Source organism: Aythya fuligula, chromosome 3 (genome assembly GCF_009819795.1).
Source record: "Aythya fuligula isolate bAytFul2 chromosome 3, bAytFul2.pri, whole genome shotgun sequence".
Lineage (NCBI taxonomy): Eukaryota > Metazoa > Chordata > Aves > Anseriformes > Anatidae > Aythya > Aythya fuligula.
In genome coordinates this window covers 17,938,819-17,959,092 of record NC_045561.1, presented here as the reverse complement: position 1 = coordinate 17,959,092, position 20,274 = coordinate 17,938,819, and the positions used below count along the sequence as shown (strand labels likewise).

At 40.8% G+C, this 20,274-nt stretch overlaps 1 protein-coding gene across 2 annotated transcripts; it reads left to right on the top strand.

The window, feature by feature from the left end:
* The first annotated feature begins 4,260 nt into the window (after positions 1 to 4,260).
* ANGEL2 (angel homolog 2) lies at positions 4,261 to 19,827 on the top strand. 2 transcript variants are annotated; one of them, XM_032184643.1, is made up of 9 exons: positions 4,261 to 4,281; positions 5,798 to 6,231; positions 7,801 to 8,054; positions 9,808 to 9,877; positions 11,647 to 12,068; positions 13,034 to 13,160; positions 13,675 to 13,735; positions 16,169 to 16,332; positions 19,205 to 19,825. In XM_032184643.1, the coding sequence occupies exons 2-9, from the start codon at positions 5,805 to 5,807 to the stop codon at positions 19,357 to 19,359; spliced, it is 1,680 nt and encodes a 559-aa protein (XP_032040534.1). In that variant the 5' UTR covers positions 4,261 to 4,281; positions 5,798 to 5,804; the 3' UTR covers positions 19,360 to 19,825. The 2 variants fall into 2 exon arrangements, with proteins under 2 accessions (XP_032040534.1, XP_032040535.1); XM_032184644.1 differs by lacking the exon at positions 4,261 to 4,281 and adding an exon at positions 4,286 to 4,399 and having other exon boundaries at positions 19,205 to 19,827.
* Positions 19,828 to 20,274: the final 447 nt, after the last annotated feature.

Here is a 20,274-nt window from a genome sequence, read left to right as displayed (position 1 = left end):
GCCGGGCCCCGACAAGGACGGAAGCGGCGGCCGGGAACGCCCCGACACGCCCCGGCCCGGCCGGGCCCGCCCCGCCGCGGGGAGCTCCGCCCGGCACCGGCACCGCCATGGGGGGGACGGGGGCTGCGTGCCAGAAGCTCTTTTCTCCTCAGAAAGAGCGGGCAGGCACTGGGATGGGCTGCCCAGGGAGTGGTGGGGGCACCGTCCCTGGGGGTGTGCAAGGAAAGGCTGGGCGTGGTGCTCGGGGACGTGGGTTAGTGGGGGGTGGTGGTGGTAGGGGATGGTTGGAGCAGGTAACTTGGAGGGCTTTGCCAACCCTAATGGTTCCGTGATTCTGAATCACATTGCTGGATGTTTCCTGTATTCTCCAGATTTCCTAAGCAGGACTTGGACTTTGGGCTCTTGTGCACGTATAGGTCTCCCATATAACTCTTCAGGGAGGGAGGCATCTTGCCGCAGTCCAAAGGAGCAGCTCGTGCTGCGAGACGTTCTCCTTCCACAGGCTGAACCTTCAGTTACTCGGCTGCTGTGGCGTCTGTACCAACGCAGATCTATACAAATATAGATCGCAATTCAGATAATTTGAACTGCTAAGATTATTTTTTATCACAGTATTTTAATTCATTTAATAGTCTGCTATTAAAAACTCAGCTGCTCATTAACAGGTTATTACTATCTCTGATCTCATGCAGGCCTTTGACATAAAGAGAAGTATTTAATTGCATTTCTTTGTGAAATAGAAATGATAGCTGCTTACGAATAGTAAGCAGGTGTTTCCTTTGAGGATGACTGAGCTCCATTATGAACCTTTACAATATTCCCAATTATTGCTATGTAAATGAAAGTTCTTCCTCAATAATCATAATAATCCTCAGTTCCAGATCAGATTCACCGCTACAGATCTGGAAGTGCCATTGTGGAAGCTCACCTTTGAGTGAGCAGTTTCAGCATTTCACTGTTTGAAAAAAAAAACAGCTCATTTGACAGTGGTTTCCCGTGTGAAACCCTGAAAAGCCTAGCAAATTCGGGTCAGTCTCCAAATAGCAGCGTTCTAGTATCCACATACAGCTTCATCTTTGAAAAGCGCAACCCCAGAGGAAGGTCATTTTTCTGTGGGAGAATACAATGACTCTTCCGAACAACTCATAGGGCAGAAACAATACAAATGTGAGTTTTACAACATCCTGTCTCTTGTTTTTCTTTGGATTACTTTGGCATTCCCAGCTATCAAGTTACCTGAAAGATTCTTTATTGTTTTTATCTCTGAGAATTGCTTGGTTTTCATCTCTGAGAATTGCTTTGCACAGGGAACATTTTCTTAAGGAATGGGGAAGAGAGGAAACATTAATTCTTACAGTGACACATAATCCTTTCAGTGAAATTGAAGTTTCATTGAAAGAGACATTCGAAAAAAAAAAATCCTCTGTTTGGAGCAATTTTAATGTATAAGTGATAGAAACACTGAGTTTTCTTTACATCTGAAATGAAGGGGTTAGAATGGTGTCAGAGGACATTTTATTACTCTCATCTTCTCTAATTTTAGCTGTAGGAAACTTGTGGCTTCTCAGATCACTTTTGTGGTGGCACCACATCCAAAAACCAAAAAGCTGGTTGAAAATAGGAAAGGGAACGTGGAAACAATTTCCAACATGAGATACTATGCATGTATTTGGTACAAGCAGTTCATACAACCTTCCTTAATAGTACATGATTAGACAACCAATTCCAGTATAAACTTGCTTATGAAGCAGCACTTGCTTATAATACCTCATAAGATGTGGTAGCTTTGAAGTTTTAATTCTACAAGCAGAAATCAGTGGAACCGAAGTCATTGATTAATCCCTAAGGAACGATATAATAGATCTCATTTAAATTGTAATAGCTAACTCAAAATTCAAAAGTTAGCAGTTTGATGGGAGGAGAAATGGAAACGAACCAGCAGAAGCTGAGGTGACAGGTGTGTATGTTGCAGCTGTTTAACTCCATGTCTGAAACAAGCTTTATGTATTTTGTACAGTTTCCATCTCCTTTATTTACCAGAGAATACGCATATATTAGAACTGGAAAACCTCAGAAGGACAGTAAATGTGATCAGATCTATGGAATAGCCTCTTTGTTTGGAACAGTGCAGAAGTTTCTGGCACGGAAGAAGAAATAAGATGATGGGATATAGTAGTGGTCCATGAAATCATGTTTGGCTTGGAGAAGATGGATGGGAATGGACTGATCAGTGTCTCTTTAAAGACAAGAGCCATAGTGAGTGAAGTTGGTAGGAATGAGGTTAAAAAATAATAATTTAAAAAATCATTTGTCGCATAATGAGCATTAGAATTGCAGGACTTGTCAAAGGGTGTTGTCGATGCAAAAAGTTCCCAAGTTCGAGTACTTTGGGGAGAGAGTCACTGAGAGTTACGTAAATGACAAACACATCAGTCTTAGGAAATCTACAAAGCTCAAAACAACTAGATGCAGGTGTATTCAGCTGAAATTTGCCCGGTCCCTGCACATCTTCAGGCATCTGCTGCTATCCACCTTTAAAAAGCAGGAAACTGAGCTCTGCGGAGCACTGAGCTGAGCCACCAAGGCTGTTCTCATGTTCAGCATAATCAATCAAAACATCCCTCGGTGAGTCAGTAGCCTCCATTCACTAGGGCGTTTCAGAAGCTCAAATGACTCATGAAAAACTTGGCTTCTAATTACAAATCAGAGAACTTGGAGATACCTATTTTGAAGAATAATTTTTAACATTGGATGGCTGACCTAGATATACAAAATAATTAGAGAAGAACACACAATCTGTAATTAAGCATTACTGGCTTATTAAGGCTTAACCTAGGGCAAAGCAAAAAATACCTTCAAAATTCAGAAAAGAAACAATTTGTATCATACGAATAGGTTAATCTTTTAGTTATCTTCTATTTTGTGTTTTCACAATTAATTTTATGCTTAACAACATATCTTTATCTTTTTCAAGTCTCGTCTTAGAAAAAAAATAAAATAAAGTTTCACCCGTTCCCCTTTTCTAGCCTCACTACTGAGATTATTATTATTATGCAAAAGCTTTCAAAGCAACAGAGTAACCTGGGTGCCTTATACAGCATTGGGTGTCAAAATAGAGAAAATAACTACATTCTACAGGAAGATTCCCACTGCTCCTAAAAATAAGAGCAGCTTTTGCTGCTGAATCTATGGGTTTCTGTCTTCTGTTTTATAAATACACCCAAGAAGTAAGAATACTTCAAAAATATGGAAAAGAATAAATGAAAGAAATAATGTATGGATGGAAAATAACAGTTGAGAGTTCTTTACTGCTGACAAATTACAGAACCAGTAGCTTCACTCCCTTACTACCTTGTGAAGAAACTAACAGAAAATCTTTACCTTTTGCCATTAAGTAAGCTGTGTTCAAGAATGAAAACCCAAAGTGAATTGGACACATCACCTAATGTAACACTCTTAACATAATCACATTATTCCAGTTTAAGTGTTCCCTACCAGTCCTGGGAAAATCTTAAAGTGATTGCTTGCTTAAAGTCACTTGTATGAAAAAAATAAATAAAGGAATGCAGAGAAACAGTATTTTGCTGAATTATACAGTTCCTGCACAGCATCTGCCTTATGCAGCGCTATCATATTTCGTATGATTTGTGCTGTATTTTCTTGCAGTAAGCAGAGCCAGCATGTGCTTTGTCCTCAGAAGACCTCCAGGATGCATTTAACCCTGTGCAAGGCTGGCAGAAGCAGACCTGGTGGTTTCTGCGGCTGGTAGCTGCGTGTGCATCTGCAGAGCTGCCAGGGCAGGCAGGCTTCTGCTTCTTTCACCAGACTGGGACTCCCTACCAGCACAGAGCTTATGTGTGGAGCATTTTAACCCAGGAATGCTAAAATACAGTCTTGGGTGAGTGGCTTTTATTTTTCTGCAAACAGCGAGTGGCAGCTTGGAACAACCGGCAGCTCTGCCTCAAGATGCTTCAGGCCCTAGGGAATACATGGTAAAGACAGCATCCCACGGAGAAGACAGCGTATGGAAAATGCAGCATAAAGTCAGCGTTACATCTGCTTTCAATAATAATAATAATAAAAGCCCGAAAGTGAGAAGCGAGGCAGCCTACGACCCATCCCTCGGGGCACAACATGGCGCCCTCCCCCCCCCAGCCCGGGCCCAAGATGGCGGCCTGGCTTCATCGCCCCGGAGCCAAGATGGCCCCCGTCTGACTACAAGTCCCAGGGGCGAGCGGGCTGTGGGGCGCGGCCTGGCCGCCGCCCGCCGTGCTGTGCCGGGTAAGGGCAGGCAGGGAGCACGGCGGCGCCGGGCGGAGCTGGCGCCGTCCTGGGTTGACCCCTTCGGGGGGCACCGGGGCTGCGCGGAGCCGCCAGCGGGGCCCCGGCCCGCTGGGAGGTAAAAGGGCGGCGGGCGGGGGTCGCGGGATCGCGGGGCGCTGCGGGGCTTCGCCGGGCCCGGGAGCCGCCTGGGCGCTGTGGTGCGCGGGGAGCCGGCCTCGCTCCTTCCCTCCTTCCCTCCCAGGAGCCGCTCTGGGGCTGGCGATGAAGCTGCCCGATGGTGGACAGCCCTAAATAAAGCCTCGCAGGTGGCGGCTCTTTGCTGTTAGCAGCCGGCGGCATGCAGGGCAGCGGCCGGAGGGAGGAAGCGGAGGTGTTCCCCGCTGGTCGCTACGAAAGCCCTCGTCTGAGGCTGTGTTTTGACAAAGCCTTCTGGTGGATTAAGTCTTTTTGGAATCCTTCTCTGTGAAGCGAGAGTTCCAGGAGTTCTCCTCACAGGAGAGGCAGCGCTTGCTTTGGGACCGCATCGTAATGCTGCGGTGCGTTGGGGCGGTATTGCACTTGTGCGACAAAGGAGCTGCTTCTAGTACATCGCAGTAAAAACTACTATTTCAGAACAAGCTGGTTTTGCCGAGTTGTATTTAAGTTTATTTGCTGGGCTGAATGACAGATAAGTTTTGACTTTACTTTAGACATGTCAAACTCCGATGTCTTCTGCTCATAACCTTAAAATACGTCTTGTCGCTCGAACAATGAGGAAGCTGGGACAGCCTGGTGGCACTTGACTTCCTACGGTTTTGTTGAGAATGAGACTTTTCTTCCGGAATGGGTGGGATTTCTATCTTTGTAGCATTAATCATTAAGCTGCAACTTTCTCACCTTCAAAGCAAACATTAATAATTCACGTAGTAAAAACTTCTGTCTAAGCTGGTGCCTGAAAGGGGGAGAGCATCAGTACCCTCTGTTTCCCGGTCTTGTTGGCTTTGTGGCTGGAGCCAAGTTTGTGATTCTTTCTTTCAGGAAGTCAGAAACTTGCTTGACATGGTTTTCTGCTTCTTTTCAGATAGCTTAATAATACAACACGCGGAAATGAGCTTTTGTAAAGATCATTCAGCTGAGCACTTGAAAGATGTGATGTTGAATTCAACAAGGCAGGGAACAAATTGTGGATAGCTATTAAGATGGGGAGTTTGAAAATTTTAAATGACATTTTTTATGCTGAAGGGAGGAAAGGAGACAAGATCAGTTCGTAAACTTCCCCTTCAGAAATTTCAACTTTTACCTGAACGATTTACATGTGTACCAATTACATGTGTAATGCTAAATAAAAGGTTATAACGTATAATTGGTATCTTAAAAAAAAGGTTCTTATCCCATGGAGGTAAGTTAGAACTCAAAGGAAAATGAGTTAACTTGTAGGAAAAGATTACCTTTCATATGTCATGATTGTATCTACAGTCCTCTACATGCAGATCTAGTTGCATTTAGGTAATAAATCTTATGCTTTGTTTGATAGACACTCCATGCTGCCCCGTCACATGCAGAGGCTGGGCAGAGACTGGATTGCCCACTTGAACAGTTCTCAGGTATTCACTTCGAACGGCCCAGTTTCCACCTGCATGAGATGGGCTGGACATTATCCTCGGGCCTCGTTTCCTCTTCCTGTTCCAGTTGACTTCTCAGCAAACTGGAGGTTCCCTCCGTTTTTTGGACCTTGGAGGCAATTTCAGAACTTCAATTGGCAACTTGATAACTTTGCACAAAGTTCTTGTTTCCATCTACCGAACCCCAGTATGAAATCTGAGGGAGAAGAGCCACTGACAAAGAAGAGAAGGCTTAGTGGTCAGCATGATACTCCAGCTCCTGAGGAAGAAACAAACTTCGCTAATCAGAAGGAAGCATCGTGTCTTTCTGTAGCACAGAACAAAAAAAGTGATAGCAGCAAGAAAGGTAAAAAAAAAAAAAGCTCTTTGCTTGTTTTGTTTGTTTATTTATAACAAACTTGTTAGAAGCAATGTTTCCTGCAACTTGTGAGTTACTATTTTTCTTGGCACCTCTCCCAAGAAAACATCTGTCTTAATGTTACAGTTCTGTAATGCTGTCAGTAAATTGCTTTATTCTGTGATGTCAAACAGCCTGTCAGAAAGAAAGGTGTGCTGTACTTGGTGGCAGAGCAAATGCAACACACATACACCTACTCAACTCAGTAATCTACTTTCATGGAACTTGGAAGTGTCTGTGTTAACTTACTACACGTGACACCAAACGTTTCACTGAGTGTTTAGGGTATTAACAGTTCTGTCAACTGTGAAACAGAGGGGCACAGTCAAGATTGTAAATTAATTAAATTACTTCTATAGCAAAGTAAAAGTTGTATTGTGCCTGAAAAGGACAACAGATGCCATCAGGATCCCAAAGGGCTTTTTGGACACAAATATCCACAAACATGAAGAATTCCTTCCTGAAGAATTAGAAAAGTCATCCATTATCAGGAGCTGAAGGAAGGGAGGCTGCTCCATGTCATTACTGCTGAGTTCTACCTTAATCCCCTCCTTAGCAAGCATGGACTTTTTATCTGAGAGAGTGGTGGGCATTGTGGCCCATCCTAGTTATCTTTCATTCACACATTGTAAGGTGACAGTAATTAAAGGCACTCACTGAGGAGCAATGTAGCTTCTCTCCCACTATAAAAACAGTATTTAAAGCCTTGGTGTACTTTGCAAATAGTGGATAAAGTCCTGAATAATGTAAGCACAGGGCTGAAGTTTGCTACCCAAGTAGGGCAGATACTAACAGCTCTTGCTGTTTGTTGATAACACAGGTAACTGGGTCTTGGCACACTCTTGGATGAGCTGGAACATAGCTGAAAGGCATCTTTGATTGCAGTCTTCTTAAGGGGAGAAATACATAGCTGAAAAACAATTAGACGCTTAATGGTGGACAGATATTCTTCTAAACTTTTGTGTACAAATAATAAATACTAAACTAGGTATGGCAGAAAGGCGAAGTAAGCCTTTTCAGAAGTTTTTGGTAATTCTGAGGCTTATAATTTCTTTAACCTCGCTGAGGAAAATCAACTTTGGTACCTGTTTTGGTACAAGATAGCTCAAGAGGCGTGTATGCTGTGCTAAGGGTGTGCCCCGGGCTGCCATACCCCATGGCCACTGGGGAGGCAATAGCATAAGCCTGCATCAGAGACTGGCTTTGGCTTACTGGTTTGACAGCCTCCAACAAGCAAGATGGTGTGGCAGGACAGCAGTGATCTCCTTGGAACGTGCCAGTTCCCTTATTTCACAGTCATTTGAAATCGAGAGCCTGTAATAGCTTTCTGGTGTGTTTCTTACTGATGCTTATATAAAGTTTATCGTAAATGGAGGGCCTGAATCAGTGCTAATCAAAAGAGCTTTAAGAATTGCTTAAGCAATTTCACAAATAGTTGTCAGTAGAATGATTTCCAATAGAAGTAAGTCATATGGTGTTATTACATAACTTGTTTTCTGCTGCGTGTGTTCTTAACAGGAACCATCAAAAGGCACTGGGAATATTTCTGTCAGCACAGTAAAACAATGAAGATCTTTGAAAATAAAGAAATTGACCAAAGCAATAGAGAAAGTGAAGCAAAATTTGATTTTACAGTCATGTCCTACAACATCCTCTCACAGAATTTGTTAGAAGATAACTCCCACCTGTACAAACACTGCAGGCAACGCTTGTTAATCTGGACATACAGATTTCCCAACATTCTGCAAGAAATCAAACAGCTGGATGCGGATGTGAGTACAAAATGAGCATGTGAATGTTAGTATGAACTGATGAAATGGGGCAGCAAATGTCTGCTGTATTTTCTTTTAGTAAGTGGGCTGTCTAGTGAATCTTACTGAGCTTTTAATTATCTCATGCTTAACAGCAGTTCTGCTTTATGCTTACACAATCAGTGTATTCTGTGTGATCCAAACTTGCAGCAAAGGCGAACTCTACAGTATGAGTTACTCAGAGTTGCTTTTGTTTTTTTAGAGCCATTTGTTAGACCAGGTAATAGAGAACTTGCTGTTGGGTGGGAATCCTTGGGTTGGCAGGCAGGCAGCCTCAAATGTTGTATTGACTTTTCTGATTGCATGAGGTCCTGAGTGACAAAACTGCTGTTTTCTTGAGATTAACATTCAAGGTTGTGAGGAAGGTGCAGCTGGTAGTAGTACCTATTTCCAATGAGACTCTGATCCAGAAGTATTCTTTCTGGCTGGTATTCTGCACCATTTGACTTGTGAACACGCTTACTGCTCTTTGCTACTGAGCCATACCTCTGAACACCTGCTTACAGCAGGGCTTGAAAAAATACCTCATCTTGTAGGGCTTTACATGTCCTTGGTTGGTTGGCTGTAGGTGTTTTTGTTTGTTTTAAGGACATTCGGTGCTTATTGTTAATCAGGAAGTCAAACTTTGCTTCAGTCATTGTTAAGGCCAGTGAAAGTTTGGTGATAGAGTTCAACCTGTTCACATCAGAAAACAGTGCTGAACAAATCCAAGTAAACACGTTAGAGCAGCCACCGAAAAGCTGCTTTGTTGTGCCACTTGGAAAATGCAGTCCTGTGAGTGTGTAGGCAGGAAGCTGAAGATGAAAGTCCTCTTCAGGAGGGGCTCTGGTGGGCATCTGCCTGGTGCTAGCAGCGGTGACAGACTTCTCCAGGAGGAAGGCTTGGAGCAAAAGCCAGCCCCTCTGGCAAAGAGTGGAGTGCTAAAGCCTGTGGAGCCACGCAACGCGAGACTGGGATGGAGTTGATGCCTTGTATTGCCTGCAGAGAAGATGGAGATGCCCTCTGTGCAGAGTAAATCCTTGCCAAAAGACATCAACTTGTAATTGAGTCATTGTTTTGAACTGTAACCAAGAGGGCTTCTTGTTAAAGCTGGGTAGAAACATCAGACTGATGCTTCAGGTTGTACTCTTGTCTTTGAGACCTTGAATGAGTTGATGTCAGCTGGATAAGCAGTCTTGCTGATGCTCAGTAAGCACTGCTAACTCATTGCCCTTCAGGAGCTCAGTCCTTTGTCAGAGTCCCAAGGTGGCTGTAAATCTGTGTGTAACTGCAGTGTGTGGGGAGAAGGCTCCAGATGCTCAGAACTTTCTTAATGGACTATTTTGGGGCTGATCTTCAGTTCAGATTGTCATAAAAAGGAAAATTCTCATCCACTTTGTAGTTAAAGGAAAGTGTGTCCCTGGCTTCTTTATTCCATTGCTGTTATTTAGCTTTATTCAGTTTATGTCTAAACTGCTGAGAATGTATTAACAGGTCGCTGCTTTGATTAAATTGAATTTTACATCTGAAAATGTGTCTGAGAAAGGCGGGGAGGAATTGGAGTCCTTTTCACAATTTTAAGGAGGTTTTTCTATAGGAGAGTGAATCCTTTTGTAGGATTATAGAGGCAAAAATCTGAAATACTTTTTGTGTTGTTTAAGCCTGTAAAGACTGCCAACAGAGAGATCAATTAATATCTTGACCAACATCTTTTAACTGTAAACTTTTGCCTTAGGTACTTTGTTTACAAGAAGTCCAAGAAGACCACTACAGAAAAGAGATCAAGTCAAGTTTGGAATCCCTGGGTATGATGAAATTCTTATTACTTTTTTTTATGACCACTTTTTCTTTTTTCCTTCTGATACTGCCCTTGTCACTCTGTCATATAAATTGGTGGCAAGGGACAAGCTGACAGGGATGTCATTCTATGGTGGTTTAAACTCACTGAAATCTTATTTGCACCCAGTCCCAGGGCCCCGCTCCCTTCCCGGCGCTGGTACTTGTTTGATGCCATGAGGAGCCTGCACTGATTTATTTTTTCTTTATTTCTTAGTAGTCTAGCTCCCAGAACCAAGTGCAGGTAAAGAAGGCAGCGTAATGGCAGCACTGACCTAAATCAGCTTGGAATGTGGAATAGCAGTGCAAGGCCAGGCTCCTGTGGGCAAGGGAGCTTTTGGTCAACTCTGCTTTATGGGGCTGTACTTCATGAATTTATATGGCATGGGCTGGGCAGAGAAGTGTTTAAAAAAAAAAAAAAAAAGTATTGTGGCAAGATATTTAGTTCTTTCTTACACAGATAAGGGGTCATTAAAATCTGAGTTTCAGCTCTGCATAGAATAAATAACTTGGTAAATTACTATTTTCAGGTGGACTTACATGAACTCCAGTTCTGTCATTTGATAGGTGTCTCAGTTTTCCTGTTGCAAGCTTGCCTCTTGCTGCTAACTGGATAATTGCATAATTGTGTAAATATGTTGAAGCATTTGATAGTCTATGAATCATTTTAGACAGTGATTTATGACTTACGGTGATTATTGCTTTTGATTGGAAGACTTCACTGCTAGTGTTTTTAAACCATTATTGTAACATTCAGAAAAAAAACTTCAGTACGCAAATCCACTTTTATGGGACTTGTGGTTTAGATTTTGTTTCAGTGTTTTTGTTTGTTTCTTGTTTTGTTTTTCTACATGAGGAGAGAATATGCTTCGTATTTTTGAACTATTTCGATGCTTATACATTACAGTAAATTTGGTCTAATGCCTTTTGCAGGTTGTTTTTTTTTAATTGAAGTTAGGACAAAGTCTTGTGTACACTTTCCTTCCTGAATCATATTTTGAAGCCTGAATCATATTTTTAAACTTTTGAAGAAAAGTTTAGATCTTTCTTAAGAAGTTGATTCTTGGCATACAGAGAAGGAATAAAATGAATGCTAAGGATACCTCTTCATATATGAATTGTTAATGACATTAAATAATTTCTCATTTAAAGAATATGAGATAAATACCTTTATATAAACTTGTTTACATTTTTAGCTGAACTTTACTTTGGGCAGTTAATGTTGAACTGTTTTCCCATCTTAGGGAAACCACTTCCCTTGGTAAAGCAACTTTCTTCTGAAAACAAGAAACAATGGGGATGGTCCCTATCAATTTAAAGTATAAATGGGAACTAGGTTTTATGTACTTTGTTTTTATCATGACCCAGATTTCTTGGTATTCCTTTCCTGTCAAAAGCCATTAAAGCTGGAGTTTCTATAGGGAAATTGTGATGAATATTGTTTATGAACTCTGTTCCCAGCTTTGTATTTAGTGATGCCAAATAATTCCCATTAAAATCAGCTTTCCTCCAAGGCAATGTCTGAGACTTTTACCTCATAAGTCCATGACGGATATTGAAGAAACACAGTGGACATCCCTTATCTTTGGTAGAAATAGACTGGATCTTCACTGCTGTGGGAGAAAAGTAGCATGAAGTCTTTCTAATTTTTATATATATTTTTTTTATCTGTACTTTTTTAACTTATCTGTACTTACACAATGGCATTTTATGTTTTTAATTGAAAAATTTCTTGCAGGGTATCACTGTGAGTATAAAATGAGGACTGGGAGAAAGCCTGATGGCTGTGCTATTTGCTTCAAAACTTCCAAATTTAGCCTGATCTCGTCAAACCCCGTGGAATTTTTTCGCCGTGATATTCCACTCTTGGACAGGGACAATGTGGGACTGGTGTTGCTTTTGCAGCCTAAATTTCAGTGTAAAACTAATGCTGCCATCTGTATAGCCAACACACATCTGTTGTATAACCCACGGAGAGGGGACATCAAGCTGACCCAGCTTGCAATGCTCCTGGCAGAGATTGCTAGCGTGGCCCCTCAGAAGGACGGTACCTTCTGTCCGATTATCATCTGCGGTGACTTCAATTCTGTTCCTGGTTCCCCACTGTACAGGTTTATAAAGGAAGGAAAGTTAAATTATGAAGGACTTGCTATCGGGAAGGTAAGCTGTGCTTTTTGTTTCTCATTTAAAAAAAAATAAAAAGGTTAATGCTGATTAAAAAGAAATTTGTAAGTGACATTAGAATATGATAGATGGATTTGTGATTGATACTGCAATGTTAGTAATCTTGGTTTCCCTTGCAAAGGCTGTAAAGCAAAAGTTACTGTGAAGTTAAGCCTGGGTCTGTTAGCTGTGCCTTACAGAATACTGTCTGTTTCATTTCAGCATGCTGGAAGAATTTGCCAAGCAAATTAATTGTTCTCAAAAGGCAGTTAGCCACAAGATGATGGTATCGCTGTTTCTAAGTGTCCTGGTCTTTAAATAGGATAAAATAAGTACTTAATCAAATATGTACCGTGTTCTCTCTGGAAAGATGACTTCTGTTTTAGATGAAGTGTGAATTAAAGTGGTTAGAATAACTATAAAACTCAAACTATGATTAGATGCTGAACATAAACTGTGTGAGGTTATATGGTTTTCTTTTTAAATTCTTGTACATAGCTGTTGGATATGCCAAAAGCTATTTAATAGAAAGCAACTTGAGTACATACAATGAGAAAACAGGAAAACGGGAGCTTTTGTTTGTTGCTAGTGGGCTGTTGTTTCTAGCCCCTCTTTGATTTTACTTGCTCTGAGAAGAACAAGCATCATGAAGATGAAGTGTCTGCCAGGGAGATGTTTATTCTCGGTCCTGTTATGTTGCTAGAAGCGCTCTTGGTAGTTTCTCAGCTTTGTGTCACGAGAACTGTCTTGGAAATCTAGGTATCTGCAAAAAGTTTGGTAAGAGTTAACAAAAGAAGTGTACATAAAGAGAGTTTAGTGTTTTTATAGAGACTTGACAAACCATTACAGAAGATTTATTCTAAAGAGCTGAATTTCGTGTAAAAATTTAAAGTTTACAGAATTTTTCCATGTTTTTTTTTAATCATATTTCTGTATGAAAAAAAGCTTGTTGTCTTTCTTAGGTTTCTGGACAAGAACAGTTTCCAAGGGGACAAAGAATCTTATCTATTCCAATTTGGCCAAAAAAATTAGGTATTTCACAGAGCTGTGTATATGAGATAAAACAGCAACAAAAAGAAGAAAATGCAGGTCAGTTTGGGGGTTGATGAATTTTGTGGTCCTTTGAAAATATCCTGCAGGCAGCACTGAAAAACAGAAGGTCTTTTCTAGTAGAGGGGAAAAATGAGCCTTGAGCTTGCAAAAAAAAATCATCGGTGAGCTTGTTAGAGGGTAAAGTTATTTGTTCATGTCAGTATTTGCAGGTTTGAATCTTTTAGAAGACACAAATACTATTAAGGAGCTGATCCATAATAATTAAACAAATGGGAAAAGCAAGTGGTTCCTGAGTGTTAGCACATCTCTCATCCACCTTTTTTTTTTTTCTGTGACAAACAAAATAATTTGAAATGAACTCTTTGAAGGGAATTATAATAATGGAACAGAATAATTTAATCCAGATTTGTGAATTTTATCTTGCTTGCTGCAAGAAATAAGTGTACTTAGAGATATAACAGGTGGCTCTTCTTATTCTGTAGCTTTTCAATACAGGTCTCACCTATATCCTATTTTTTAAATGTAAATTGAATGTATTTTTGTTTTGCAGGAGAAAAAATGGAAGAAGCAAAGTTGAACGATACTAAGGAGATTGTAAGAACATCTGAAAAGTATGTTTTTGTGGGGAGGAAGAAATTGAAACCATGGACTGGTTCTTAGTTTGTGGGGTGGGGGATACTGTTTGGGTTTTGGTTTGAGGCCAAACTTGCATCTGATTCCAGACATGGATACAAGATGCTCACCCAACTCAGTCTGCCCATCTGGCAAAATAATCACTGTGTGTCCTGACAGGAACTTGCAAGAATTATTTCAGAATGCAGAGAAGAGGTATCAGTGCTGGTTAAGAGGGTATTTTCTATCTCTTTCTTAAAAGAATGCATCTCGTATTTTTGTCACTTCTTGGCATAAGCAGGACATCTCAGCTTGCTCTGTAATCACATCGTAGAAAACCAGTAAACGGCAGTCCGGTTGCAGAAATCATGTAGTCATGGATGGTTTTGTTTGTTTGTTTTTAGAGGAGTATTGTCTTGCTGCTTGTGTTGGTACATTTCTCTCTCTACTGTTCTTGAGATGCTGGTTTACAGGTGCTAGTTAAATCCTGTAATACAGTGTCACATTTTAATAAAACAGGGAACTGGAAAGGTCAGAAGTTCTTCCTGTGGGAGAACTGAAGTTTTTGGAGTCCCCAAAACTTGTAGTGTGTCTTTTTTTGTTTGTTTTTGGGGAGAGGGTATGGAAGAGGGATCTTTAATGTAATTATTGATTTGGTAGTATGATTCCTATTCAGATAAAATAATTGCCAGTAAAACTGAAGGAAGAAGCCATCACTAGACTGTTTTGAAGAAATATATGGCTGCTATTTGAAAAGAGGAATATATTTACATTTACCGAACTGGTGGAAGTATTTAAAATAAGGCACAGAAGGAGGAAGCTACTATAACTGTGTATGTGTGATATCAGGCTCCAAGTTAGGCATTTCTTCTAATCAGAAATGAGATCTTGGTATCACACATGGCTGGTAGCCACCTTAAAACCCCTGGTAATAGAAAAGGTAAGTAATGGCATTTCTGAGAAAAGTAGAAGGTAATCTGGGAAACCCTCTGCTACAGTGTAAATCCCTAGCATGCCACGTGTTGAAGACTGACTGCAGGTTTTTTGCTTCATCTTAAAACGAACATGAAATAACAAGGCTGATCAAAGTTATTCCCTAGCTTTGATCTGAAGAGTGATTAAATGGACTTGGGTCGTCTTGGCTTAGAAAAAAAGACAGCTGGGAAGGGATAAACAGGAAAACCCTTAATAGCTAGCAGAACATGAATAAAAATGGAAGGGGTAAGTAGGAAGTATACCAATCATGACAAATTTCCAGGCAGTAGCCATAAAACAGGTAAAGGTTCTTTGTCTCCCTGCACAGATAAAATTACCTGCTAAGCGTTGTAGAAGTTTCTAAGAAATAGTAAGGAAAGCTCACAGAAGAAAAGTCTGTTGTATGTGGTTTGCCTCGTGTGGATGCAACACTGTTGGCCAGGTTGTGAGCTGCAGGATTGTTGATAATTTGGATGTTCTCCAGTGACCTGTGTTCCTGTAGGCATCACAGTTGTCACTCCCAGCCTGTGTTTGCTGCTGGCTGGTTCAGGCAGTTAGGGCAGGCTGCGATGACTCCGTAAAGCTGTGCTTCTGCTGACTGTGGATGAAAAAGTTCATCAAAATGCAGGAAGCAGAAACGCATGGAAGCTGCAATGGATAACCTGTAGTAGCAGAATCAATGGAAAAGAGGAGCTTATTCCCCAGCAATTTCCAGAGCAGAAATTACTACCCCTCTGTATTGTACTCACTGTCACCCAGGCAGGTGATATGCTGATTTTATTTTTTTTAAAAAAAGCTTGGTTTTAACCAGAATGTATTGCAGATCAGGTTTAAAATGCAGCCCATGCAGGGCAAGGCAGGTACAGCTGAGGGAAGGGTGATTTGCTAGAAGATGCAGTTGTGTCTTTTTTCAGGATTGAAAAACCAGGTGAGATGAGGTGGGATGAGCTGGAGTAGTGTGACAGGTGATGGGAAGACACAAAATAAGAGCCTAAGTAGAAGAAAAATCAGGCATAGCCTAATGTAAAAATACCTGATAGCTTTGTTTAGAAAAAAAAAAATAAATCTTTATTTCTCTGTATGCCCAGTTAGATGAGTTCAGTTAGTCCCTTTTCATATAAGCTATTCTCATAGACACTTCTACCCATGTTTCAGGGAGATATAGCACAATGAGGGCATATGAGATCTTAAAGTGTGGATGGAGTTGATCCAGTTTTGATAGGCTTTTAGGTGTCTGCCATTTACTTGAAAAAGCTGTTTTCATTTTACCTTCAGAGGTCTGGGTCCCTAAAGCAGAAGGTGGTGGGATTGATTGCTTAAGAGAAGCACAAAGGCTGTATAACCTACATATCCTGATGATGATTTTGTTTGAACTAGAAACTTTTTGGTGTTTCTTCATTGCTTGTTCTTTCTAGGAAATGCAGGAAAATTAAATGTTTTTCTTTGACTCTGTTTAGGTTGTCTTCAAAATTGCGGCACCATTTTAAGTTGTCTTCAGTGTATTCTCACTACTTCCCTGAAACTGGGATGCCAGAAGTAACAACCTGTCACTCCCGAAGTGCAGTCACAGTGGATTATATCTTCTATTCTGCAGCAAATGATGATGATGCTACCCAGCCAGGTAAAGAAATCAGCTTTTAATTACTTTTTTAGAAATGCTGAAAGGGAACTTCCAGATCCTGTTGTAAGGGAAACACAGTGACAATTTGATCTGTATCAAACATCTCAGGGGTTTGTGGTGTTGTTTTGAAGCAAAAAACTTCTACCTTTTACAAATTACCTGAGAAATGTGTCTGGCCTTGTAAACTTACCACAGCTGGATGTAGAGTCCCACACAGGGCAAACTCTTTCAACTTGCTAAACATTCCTGTAGTTGCTATCTCAGCCTGGAGACCACGAGCAGAGGAAACAGAAAAGCAGCAACGTAAGTAGCACCTAGGAAATACTGGTGTCAGTAACACATGCAGGATCTCAGTGGCAAAATAGCAATTTATGATGTACATTAAAGTTTATTAATGAACGATTTCTTAGAAAATTACTTTTAAGGTAGGTTTGATGTAATGTCTGTCAAGCAAATGACCTCATGTGCCTTTCCTCTGAGAGCAGACACTGGCACATGCCCAGCTGTCCCTCTCCCGTTGCAGTTGCAGCTAAAACTCACCAGATGGTGCAAGAAAGACACGGTGCCTCTGCGGGTGTATTTCTTCATGGGTAGTAGCAGTATCATCCTTAATTGCTTTTGTGTTCTTACCATGGATATTCCTGAGCAGATTTTCCATGTGAGGCTTTCCATGCTATAAAAAAGAAAAGACTTTCCACGTTACAGTTAGCTGTGTGTTTTATGTCATTGTCAAAGAACCTTGCACAGTGCAGCACTATCAGATAAATTAATGGCTTTGCAGAACTCAGAGCAAAGAAAGCCGGGTTCTGCTCCTGCTCCCAGTGTAGGTTGCAACTGATGTTTATAAACTAACATTCATTTCAGCATTGGAAATGAAAATGCCACCTTCATCTCTCACACCCTGAGTCTAGGCTGTTAAAATTCACTGAGTCGATACACAACAGTCTCATTTGTCTTGACATGCACAGCAAATACTGTGTTATTGTAAAGTAACAAACACAAAAGCTTTAAAACGCAGAAATAAAAGTTCTGAAAAGCTGGATGACAAATGTCTAAGCTCAGTCTGGATTGTGTGACATGAGTGCTGTGTGGTTTCAGTTGGTTTCAGTGCAGCACCTTGCAAAACGGAATCCTAATTCACATGCCCATGCATTTTGTTGCAGCACCAGTGCCCCAGCAGAGCTGTAGCACTTCTTTCTTCCTGCATGGCTTTTCAAATAGATTTTTCACCCCATGTCAGAGCATAGAATATGAGTAAACTTGAGTTCTCAGAGTAATGTAAACTAGTGTAGTTCTCATTCATTAGTTTTCAGTTCAGATTTTTCAGTTTTCTGATGCCTGTCATTGGACGTCCATTGTGGAAAGTTGTCCAAAGTCAGAAGTGACTTAGATGTGGTGCGAGGCTGGCTGATCACTTTTTTTCCCCCCATTAAAGGTGTTGGGGGTTTTTCGGCAGAGTTCTGATGCTGTGGTTTGTGTTATGCTTAGCTAAGGATTTTGGACTTGCTGTGAAAGCAGGGTTCAGCACCTACCTGGCTCCTTCGGGATTCGATTTTGCTGGTTGCAGAGTGCCCTGAGCCAAAACTAATTGCTGCACGTGGACCAAGCTGTCTGTAGTAACAAACTGCTGCTTTATGGACATTCGGGTGCTGTGCCAAATGATAAACTTGGCTCGAGAGCTGGGAAGACGTGCTCTGGAGCTGCTGAGGCATCTTCGCAGTGAAAAGGCTTTTCTTCAAAGCAGTAGTAAACAGCTGCTGGGCTGTTAAAGGCCTGGAAAGCTGGCAGTTGGCTAAGGAGTGAGGATGTTGAACTATCTGAGGAGTTCAACAGTTGCTGGATAATCCTTTAAATACCCCTGCTGCTAAGACAGTACCTAAAAAGGTTCAGTCAGGAGGATCTAAATTTGCTGTTCATTTTCACACCGACTTTTTTTTTTGTCAAAGTTGGAGCTGCTGTTTGTGCTGTACCTGAAAAGCACTTAACCCTTCAGTATTTATTATCTCTGCGCTCTGAAAGCAGTAGCTAGGGCTGCTGAATAGTCCTTTTCCTCAAAGAGACAGCTTAAGAAGCTTGAGTTTGTTGACGCATCACTGCAGGATCTTATTCTGAATGGAATTCCTTTACTTGACTCAAAAGCTTATTAATTCTTGCTGCTGATAGCTTTCAGTTTCTTTGATAACAGATTTTAAGCATATTGTAATAGGAATGTGTAATAATGACAAGGCTGTCAGTCATCTTCCCCTCTTCCATGAACAACGTGGTGCTTTTGGTATCTGGAGGGTGTTTCGGTTTGTTGTTTTTTTTTGCCATTATAGAAAGTAGCAGGAAACACCAGAGAAAGATCCATTTCTTATGAAGAGCAGTTAGGAAGGGAGATACCAGAAGGCTTTTTTCCTCAGTAATGAAACCATCTGCTGCCTGCCGGAGAATTGTATGCTTGCAGATACAGAAATAAAATGTTAATGTGAAACGGTAACTCTCAAAAGATCCTTCATTTTGCAAATGTCAGCACTGTTTAACCATGCTGTTAGGCTGGAGTTTAAGACTGGATTGTATGAGGCTTTTTCAGGGAAATTCCAATGGACAAATCAATCCCTTTCCCTTTCTACCTCCAGTTATCCTTCTGAAAAATGGAGGGGCAGTATCTTTCGGAGTACTTTAGCTCTACTGGTCATAAGTCCTATTGTGAGGGTACAGTAACAAACTGGAAGAATTTCCAAAACACCTTACTGGTGATTTTGCATGGAACAGTAATCACTTTCGATTATTTTTTGTTGTGTTTTCTTCTTTCTGAATATGTATGAATGTGATTTTTAATAGTTAGTCCACACTGATGAATGTTCCTATTTTTATTTTTTTTTAATATTAGGAGCAGTGGATTCTTTTCGTGGAGGTCTGAAGCTTCTTGGTAGGCTGGCACTTCTAACAGAGAAAGATCTCTGGAGTGTTAACGGTCTGCCCAATGAAAATAACTCTTCTGACCACCTGCCATTGCTAGCAGAGTTCAGGCTTATTGAGCGGTAATAACCAAAGGAACTTTTGCGTAGCTAAAGTCACCTTCACCTTCTCTCTTCATGTGAGTTTTATTTTTAAGGGTTAATTCAAGCACTGCTGGTCCGGTTTAAACAGGTTTGCATGCGTGCTGATTTGTTAGTGTTGTGTAAAGTAGACTTTTTAGAGACTTTTTTTAAACGTTTAAATGACTTCATGAAGTCTTTGAGGCAAAAAAAAAAAAGTTTACATTAGCTTCCTTTGATAATGGAAAACATCTGTGCCAGTCTTAAAATGGCATTATTTTTCACAGAGATAGTGTAAATGGTTTTTATTGTAAATATGAGTAAAATTGATTATTCTCTGACAACTGTGTCATTCTTTGAGCAAAGGGAAGTGAGTTTGTGTGCATGCCCCATTTTGCAGTAAGTTAAAAGTAATGCTTTATTACAGAGTTGCTCTGCAGATGCTTTCATCTGAATAATTCTGCAAAGGAATTTCCTTTGTTACTTGTAGCCAGGGCAGAGGCTGCAGGGTTGGACCTGGATAGTTTTGCCAAAGGCAAATACTTACACTCTTAAATTACTTCTTAAACTTCTAAAAAGTCACTGTGACACTTTAAATGGCCAAATTCAAGGCAGTAAACATGACAGCCTTCTGAAAACATACCCCACTCCCTGGCAACCCATTCAGGAAGTAAGATTTTTTTCTATTTCATTAGGGTATGTTGTTAGGGAAACGGACAAGGCAGTACTGAAAGAATATGCAGCAAGGGAGTTTCAGGGTTTAGAGACTTGTTCTAGTCTGTCAGTGTAACCCAGTGAATGGTTAGGGGAGGTTTAAGGGTTTAATGCATAAACTTCTTTGTAGAACAGTAAATAATGGATGTAGGTATTTAGCATACAAAAAGCTGCTTTGGTTCCTTCCTTTTTGCCACATTGATTCTAG

Bases quoted from the DNA above. Each gene is read 5' to 3' on its own strand.
- ANGEL2 (XM_032184644.1), top strand. From the start codon at position 5,805: ATGCTGCCCCGTCACATGCAGAGGCTGGGCAGAGACTGGATTGCCCAC. The intron at 6,232-7,800 runs GTAAAAAAAAAA...TGTTCTTAACAG, and splicing joins AAGTGATAGCAGCAAGAAAG to GAACCATCAAAAGGCACTGG. The intron at 16,333-19,204 runs GTAAAGAAATCA...TTTTAATATTAG, and splicing joins TGATGATGCTACCCAGCCAG to GAGCAGTGGATTCTTTTCGT.